General features: G+C 57.6%; 1 protein-coding gene across 1 annotated transcript in view; it reads left to right on the top strand.

The window, feature by feature from the left end:
- RAMP1 (receptor (G protein-coupled) activity modifying protein 1) overlaps nt 1-7667 on the top strand; it is a 45909-nt gene extending 38242 nt beyond the window's left edge. Inside the window, exon 3 of the mRNA XM_012648838.1 lies at nt 7358-7667. Within this exon, the coding sequence (XP_012504292.1) occupies nt 7358-7613 (256 nt within the window). The 3' untranslated portion in view covers nt 7614-7667. The remainder of the gene's footprint in view (nt 1-7357) is intronic.
- The last annotated feature ends 457 nt before the right edge of the window (nt 7668-8124 follow it).

Consider the following 8124-nt stretch of genomic DNA (forward strand, 5'->3'; position numbering starts at 1 on the left):
GAGACCTGAGAGGCCCGACGCCTTGTCCCCTCTCCGGGCAGCAGGACCGGGCGGCTGGGGTCCCACGTCGCGTCCCACCCAGCGCCCTGCGGCCCGTCCGCGGAGCGGCCCAGCCCTGCCCGCCGGAGTCCGTGTCGGAGGCGGAGCCGCAGCACAAGGTGACATTGACCTGTGGGCCGCATTCCCAAAATAAGCTTTTTAATGTGCTTATAAAGATAACGTACGCTCCCTGCAGAAAACTTGGAAAATCTGAGAAAGCCGAGATGAGAGAATGAAAGTCCTTCATAGCGGTATCATTCTGGTGCTCACAGCCGGTTAACGTTCCGGGGTGTTCCTCACTCCAGCCGTTTTACGCCGAAGCCACTTTGTTTGTATTACCTGGTCCGATCTGCTGCTGCATTGGTCCCGCTTTATAACCCATTTTCCTACATCTTAAATTTTCTTCCCAGATATAACTTTAATAGCTGCGCAGTAGAGCCTCCTAGCAGTTTCTGTGGCCACTGCGGCAGCGTTGGCTGTTTTCGTAATTATAAATCTGCAGTGGACACCCTCTTACATTCCGCTTGTTTACATTTCACATTAACCTGGGATAATTCCCAAGAATGGAAATATCCAGTCAAAGGGTGTCCATGATTTTGAAGTTGTTGGGACATGTTGCCAAATGGCTGTTCATACCAATTGCTCTTCCGTTAGTAATGACACAAGTGCCTGCCTCATTTCCCCGTACCTTCCCCAGCATTGAGTATTCTCGTTTTTAAGACAAGTGCCATTGGGATGTTTGGTCTTTTCTTTTTTATTAGTGAGGTCAAAAATTTTGTTCAGATGCTTATTGGCATTTCCAGAAGAAACGTTTACCAAATGCCCCGTGGGTATCCCTCCCTGTCTTGCAGCCACCACACTCCTCCCTACCTGAGTACCCCCTTGTCAGTCTGGCTTTTTGACAGGCTCCTCAAGCCAGCCTTGAGGTGGGTCACCTGCTCTGACTGCCAGGAGGCCAGAGGTGGCACCCCCCCCCCCCCAGGAGGCGGGGAAACTGCTGGCAGCCACCAGGCTGCGAACCATCCGCGTGGAGGAGGCAGGCCCAGGTGCAGATGGCGTGAACTGAAATCCAACAGCGCTTCTTTTCTGAGGATGTAGACACATGTTGCCTCGTCAATTTTTGCTTAAGTTTAGAGATAAAAAATTTACATCTTAACAGCCACACGCTAGTTGTCAGGGAAGAGGCAGTGAGAACGTCCATGTAGTGGCACTTCCTATGAGTCGGGCCCTCTGCCTTTCGTTTGGCCTGCCCCGTCCCCCGTCGGGCGGCTGCCTGTCTCTGCACCTCAGTGTGAGGAGACCAAGGCTCGAACAGGGGAGACGAGGTCTGCAGAATGAGGCGTAGAGCTGAGGTCTGAGCCAGGTCTGTGGAGTGCCGGGCCCAGGCTCGGACACCTCCTGTTAGGGCTGGTTGGGGACAACCGCACCCACAGGGTGTCCGCAGAGCAGACGACTCGTCTGTGGGTGTCGGTGGACGCACTTCTCGTCAGCACGTCAGCAACCGGGCAGCACGGCGCCTGCAGCCTTGACTTGGGAGCCAGACGCTTCGGAAACTGCCACCCTAGTACTCAGGAACATTCCAAGTAAAGTTTGCTTAGGGGCCCAGAATAGAAAGTCCTAGCCAAAAAAGGATAATTATTCAGTGCCATGAGAACTGCAGCTTCAGAGCGGCAAAGCCAGAGTATTCGTAGGACTATTTTGGGTCCTTCAGTCAGTCCTGGTTCGTTTGAGCAGAAGAATGTTCGCAGTCCCCGGGGAGCTCTTTGATCGCATCCTTGCTGACGGAGCTCAGGCAGCTATTGAAAGTTTCAGCTGTCACTTCTGTATAAATAAACAGGATGAAGTGGGCAGCCGAGTGCACATTAGAGATATTTTTAGACGTGAGTGGCTCTTCAATCTAGAAGGCTGTCACTTTGAGGAGTGAGCGCCTGGTCCCAGAATAGCCCACCACACGCCCAGCCTCCGCGAGGGGTCTGTGGTCACGCGGCTTCCCGCATCCAGGGCTCCTTCCTGTCCTGGCTGGCCAGACATGGCAACGGCTCCTTATAAAGACGTCCCAGCTCCACTCCTCAGGCCACAGAGGATGGGGACAACGTTCAGGATCACGTGTTGCTGGGTCTGCAGAGCTCCAGAAACTGCCTGTGAGTCTGGTGGTTCCGAGGGTCTGAGGTCAGGAAGCGGATGCTCCCCGGAACCAGTGTCTGCTGCCGTGTAGCCCAGCCCTTGGTCAACAGCAGCTGAGGAGGCTGGACTTGGCTTTCGAACGACAACACCTAACGCGTGTAGCGCTCACCGTGCGCCAGGCACTTGGTAGGCGCTGATTCGTATTGTCCTCGCTCCGGGACGGCTGCACGGCTTCCTGCGGCTTCCTCCACTCTCTTTTCTCCTTGAAACCTGGGTCCTGTTCAGATGCAGAGACCGTGCACCCCAGTGCCAGCGAGCTGTGCGGATGGGCCCGCTCACCCTCTGCGCCCCTCCCTGCCGAGCTCACCCACTCGGCCCTTGCGTGGGCTGAGGGAGACCCTGTGCACTCGGCAGTGACCCAGGGCGCAGCCGGGCAGGAAATACAATGACTGTGTCGTCGGGCCCGGGATCGAGGGGGCCCCTGCTTTTTCCATGCAGCCTCTTAGAACCCCCCTGATGGGGGTTCTCCTCACACTTAATGTGTGGCCTCCGCCCCATTTATTCACATTCTAGATTAAAAATAAGAAAAAGTACCTTTTAATTATCTCCACTTTTTCTATTTCCGGAGCTCGTCATTTCTTTGTGTGGGTCCAAAATTCTTTCTGGTATGTTCTTTTGACTGAAGAACTTTCTTTAACATTTGCTGTGGCACAGGTCTGCTGGCAGTGAATTCTCTCGGCCTTTTTTTTCCTGAAAGGGTTCTTATTTCAACCTCATATTTGAAAGGTATTTTGCTGGGTATGTAATTCTGGGCTGACAGGAGTGTGTCCCCCCACCCTGCCCCTCCGGTACTTGGGAGATGGCACCTGCCGTCTCCAGCCTGCCTGGTCTCTGCTAAGAAGTCTGCAGTTACTCCTGTCACTGCTCCTCAGTATGTGTCTTTGTTCTCTGAATGACTTCAAGACTTTTTCTTTGGTTTTTGGCAGTTTGACTTTGATGTGTCTATGGGGTTATTTGTTGTTGCTGTTGCTTTGTTTCTTGTCTTGTTCGGGGTTCTTTGAGATTCTTGGATTTGCGATATGATGCCTTTCATTGTTTCTGGAAAATCTCGGCCATTATCTTTTCAAATATTTCTTCTGCTCCATTCCCTCTCCTCCTTCTGGGACTCCAATGATGAGTTGGAGTCAATACCATTCATCATGTTGTTATTTTACACAGATCTTGAGTGTTCTGTTATGGTTTTTCCCCACCTGTTTTTCTTTTTGTGTTTCAGTTTGAGTAATTTCTACTGACCTATCTTCACTCTTTCTTCGGTTGTTATGTCTGCTGAGCCCATCAAAGCAGTTCTTTCTGATACCATGTTTTTTCTACTAAGTGTCTTTGTGCCTTTGACTTAGAGTTTGCATTTCTCTGCTGAAACTCTCCATCTGCTCTTGCATAGTGTCTACCTTTCCCACTAGACCCTTTATCAAACCACTTTAAATTCCCTGCTGAAAGTTACATCTAGGTCATCTCTGAGTCTTATTCTATTGATTGTTTTGCCTCTTGGCATTGGGTTGGTTGGTTTTTGTTGCTTTTGAACAAAACACAATTTTTTGTTGAATGTGTAGGACAGAAGAGATTGAGGTAAATAGTATGTACGTCTGGAAATGAGTAAGCCTTTTCTTTTCTGTCAGGCTGTCAGCGTGGGATTTGAGTCGACATTGTCAAGAACTGAGATGGGTCTGGGATTTGCTGTTGCTATGATTGCCTTCACTGCACCTCAGGCCTCCAGTACCGCTAGCAGTGGGCTGCCATTGCCTTGTGCTCAGGGCGGGGGCCAGGGCTCTGGAGGATGGTCCTCAGTGTGGTGCCCCACCCTCAGCTTTCCGCTGTCCCTCGCCTGCCTGTGCCGCAGCCTGGATCTCTGCCTGCCTTCTCCCAGCGACAGACAGCTTATTATTCTGTGCCAGGGTAGCAGTGGGGCATGGGGAGGAGTTCTCTGTGTCCTGTTCCAGCCCCAATTTAGACAGGTCTGTGCCCTCGGCCTCAGCAGTCCTGCCCCTCCTCCCCGTGGTAGCCAACCTCTGCCTATATCTACGGGGGTCTTGGGTGCGAGTCTCCTGTCCTTCCCCGGTGGTGGGAGACCTCTGTTTGGAGTCGTGCAGGATCCTAGGTCTGGGATGGTTTCCTGGTGCCCTCCCAAGGGAAAAGTGTTCTTTCTTATCCTCCCCCCAGCCATAGTGTGTCTTTGCCTGTGCCCCAGGGGTGACAGGCTTTGCTGTCCTTCCTTCAGCAGCTTAAGGCGTTTGTTTCCCGGGAGAAGAGTCTGGGACAGTGGGAAGGGCTTTGGGCCCGTTCCTACCCTCTGATCAGCTCCTTTGCGCCTGCGGGCAGGAGGTTTGCTGTTCTTCCTCCAGGAGCCTGAGGCTCCTTTCTTACCAAGAAGGACTCGGGAAACATCCGGTGTTTGTGCCGCCCCCAGTCCTTCTCACGAGCACATGGTGGAGCCTCGTGGGAGAGAGTGGCGAGTCTCGGGCAACTTCAGACGGACCCTCCAGCCCACGCCTGGCCTTGGTAGTTCAGTAGTTAGCCAACTTCCTCCTACCTGTGGGGTGGGCCTGTGCCTCCCCTCCCCCGGCTTTGCCACAGGTGGGCAGTCCCATGTTGCTCCTTCTCAAAACTCGGTGACTTCCTTGCCTTGCAGCCTTCGCTCTCAGACAGACTCCGGCAAATGTATGATTCGTAGTTTCTCCAGCTGTTCTGCTGTTGTTCGGGTGGGAGCAACGCTGCCTTCTACATCCTAAGCAGAAGCAGTGGTGATTCACCTTCTCGAAACTACATTCAACTTGTTCAAAGTGGCAGAGAAACTGCACTGTCAACTCGGCATTCTCGTGGGATGTGGGGCCCTCTAGACTCCCTGGGTCACAGGCCACATGGCCACACGACTCACGCCCACCTCCAGCTTCGGGGCACGTGCTCAGACTCGTGCCTCCGCAGTTACACGATCCTGGGGCCTTCCTCGGGGGGATCCCAGGTCACCAGAATTGAAACTGACCGCTGTGAGCTCCGGGACTTGCTGTGCTGTGAGGCAGAGCTCGCTCTTCCCGGACGCACAACCTCTGACCTGGCGCTGGTGGGGCCACCGCCACACATGCTGGCACCCAGCTGGCACTGAAGGGACGGAGGTGAAGGGGACTTGAGCCTGCCCTCGAGGAGCCAGAGCTGCCCCCGGGGCAGACAGGCCTGTGCTGGCTTCAGGGCTCATGGACACCCACTGTGGCCTCGACGCCCAGTGAGTGGGATTTGGACCCAGACAAGGACGTGTCTGAGCTGTGACTGGATCCACACCAGGAGGGGACAGTGAGGACCCTGCAGTCGGCCCCTGGCACTCGTACCCTGGCCTCCCCACGAGCAGCTCTGGAACCTTCCTAAACCCCCTATTTCTCCTGTAAAATGACAGGTGACAGCAGTACCTGGGAGCGAATGAGATCACACAGAGCCCGCTTAGCCCGCCTGTGCCTGGCACGAATGAGCACTTAGTGGGTGTTGGCAACGGCAGCAGTTGTCATGGAGATGATGACAACAATGAAGTGCCACCAAGACCCCCATGAGACCGTCAGTCCCTGAGAACAGCCTCCGAGCCCCGCCAGCCCCCATAAGGGCCTCTCTTCCTTTCGTGGAGTAAGAGGTGCAGGGAGAAGGCAGGTTCCGGCACAGTCGGGGCTCTACCCTGCCAGCTGGTGCGATCTCTGCACCTGTTCCCCACGCCGCCATAGGGCGCTCGATTCCCACGTCCTGCGTTGGAAGATGACGCGGAAAAGCGGCAATACAGGAGCCACTTGGGAATGGTTTTGTTCCGCTGCGTTTCAAAGGGCGCCCGCGGCCTACAGGCCACATGTGGAGAGAGGAGGCGGCGTTTACTCCTCCCCAGAGAGCGCTGCCCTCCGGGTCCAGAGGGAGGGGAAACCGCCCTGGGCTGCGGGCAGAGTCCCAGACGTCCCGACAGGGCAGGCAGAAGTGACTCGCAACGGCTCCTTTCCGAGCTGTGCCCGGGAACACCCCACGCACAGCCACCTCCACTCCCTTCCCTCCAGCCTGGCTGGCGGCTGGTCCAGGCCACACCTGTGGGCAAAGGCACCTGAAGCCACACTCCGGGATAAGGGTCGGGAGAGGCCTGTGCGGAAATCGACACAGGGTCACACACAGAGAATGACATAGTCACACCCACACACAGGGTCACACCCACACAGGGACACACCCACACAGGGTCACACACCACACAGGGACACACCCACACAGGGACACCCACACAGGGTCACACACACACAGGGTCACACCCACACAGGGACACACACACAGGGTCACACACACACAGGGACACACCCACACAGGGACACACACACAGGGACACACACACACAGGGTCACACACACACAGGGACACACACACACAGGGTCACACACACACAGGGACACACACAGGGTCACACACACACACAGGGTCACACACAGGCTCACATGCCCGAGGTTCGCACACACTCCCTCCCTCGTTAATATCGGCCCCACTCGGAGCCACACTCGGCCAAAGACTCGGCTGCTCCTCTCCGACCACCTCCACAGAAGTCACGAGACTTCGTTGGGACCGACGTGGTCTCCCGGGGGTCCTGCTCGGGTCCTGGCCCCGATGGCGGCCGGGCGGGGGTGCGCTGGGCTGTCGAGCGCGTCTCTGCGGCACGTGGAGAGAGCTGGCGGCTGGGAGCCTTGGGGGGCTGGCGGGGGAAGCGACCAGGACACAGCGCAGGGCCCGCCCGGCTCAGTTTCCAGGCTCATGGCTGGGAGTACGATGGGCAGCTTGGCTCCGGGCCCTCTGCGGGGGTCCCACCGTGCTGGCTGGCTGCGGCTCCTCACTGGTTCCCCAGGCCCGAGCACCCCGGCCTGACCTTGCCCCGTGGTCACTGAGGTGCACGCGGGGCGGCAGGAGCCCCGCAGTCAGGCCAGTGCTCCTCACACAGCCGCAGTCCTCCAGTTCAGGACAGCTGGGCCTCCCCTGGGAGCTGCCGGACCCTCAGCTCCCCCAGCCAGGGCCACTGCCTCAGCGTCTGGGCTTCTGGGGTGCTTTGCCACGTGAGGGACGGGACGGGGAGCCCCCAGCGTAGGTCCTGCCTTGGCTGCCCTCCTGCCCCGGGTCTGATGACCTCCCTTTCCGCCTGCAGGAGCTACGGAGGGCTCACTAACTGCACCTGCCTGGTGGCGGGGAAGCTGGGCTGCTTCTGGCCCAACACGGAAGTGGACAAGTTCTTCGTCGCTGTCCACCAGCGCTACTTCACGAGCTGCCCCGTCTCCGGCAGGGCCGTGCGGGACCCGCCCCACAGCGTCCTCTGCCCCTTCATCGTGGTCCCCATCCTGGTGACCCTGCTGGTGACGGCGCTGGTGGTCTGGAGGAGCAAGTGCACCGAGGGCATCGTGTAGGCGGCGGCCAGGGGCTGCCCCCAGATGCGTTCAGGCTGCGGGGCTCGACCGGGGAGGGCGGGGCGGGGGGTGGGGGTGGGAGCGTGGGCCGGGCCGGCGATGGCCCAGCAGGCCCCGAGTCCCCTCTTCTAGCCGAGAAGAGCTGGCAGGATGTCCTGGCAGTGGTGGCTCAAGCATCCGCCTTGCAGCACCCCAGCTGGTTTGCCTCTGGGAAGGGCCCCCAGCCCCGTGCCCCAGCCTGCCAGACTGCTCACCCCGCAGACGCATTTGTGGACGAGTAGCGTGCGATTAAAAGGATGTTCGTGAAGTTGGGCAGCGTCGTCGTTGCTTCTGGGTGTCTGTCATTGGGAGTAGCAGGGAGGAGGAGCCTGAGCCCCTGCAGGTCCCGTTTCCTCTGGCAGGACCCGCAAGGCGCTGAGCGCACTGCAGCTGCTCCCACGGGGTCTGGCTCCACCGCTGCCCCCATGGTCTGGAGCCACTGGCTCAGGGCGTGAGGGCCGGCCTGGCAGCC

This window comes from Propithecus coquereli, unplaced genomic scaffold (genome assembly GCF_000956105.1).
Source record: "Propithecus coquereli isolate 6110/MARCELLA unplaced genomic scaffold, Pcoq_1.0 Scaffold295, whole genome shotgun sequence".
NCBI lineage: Eukaryota > Metazoa > Chordata > Mammalia > Primates > Indriidae > Propithecus > Propithecus coquereli.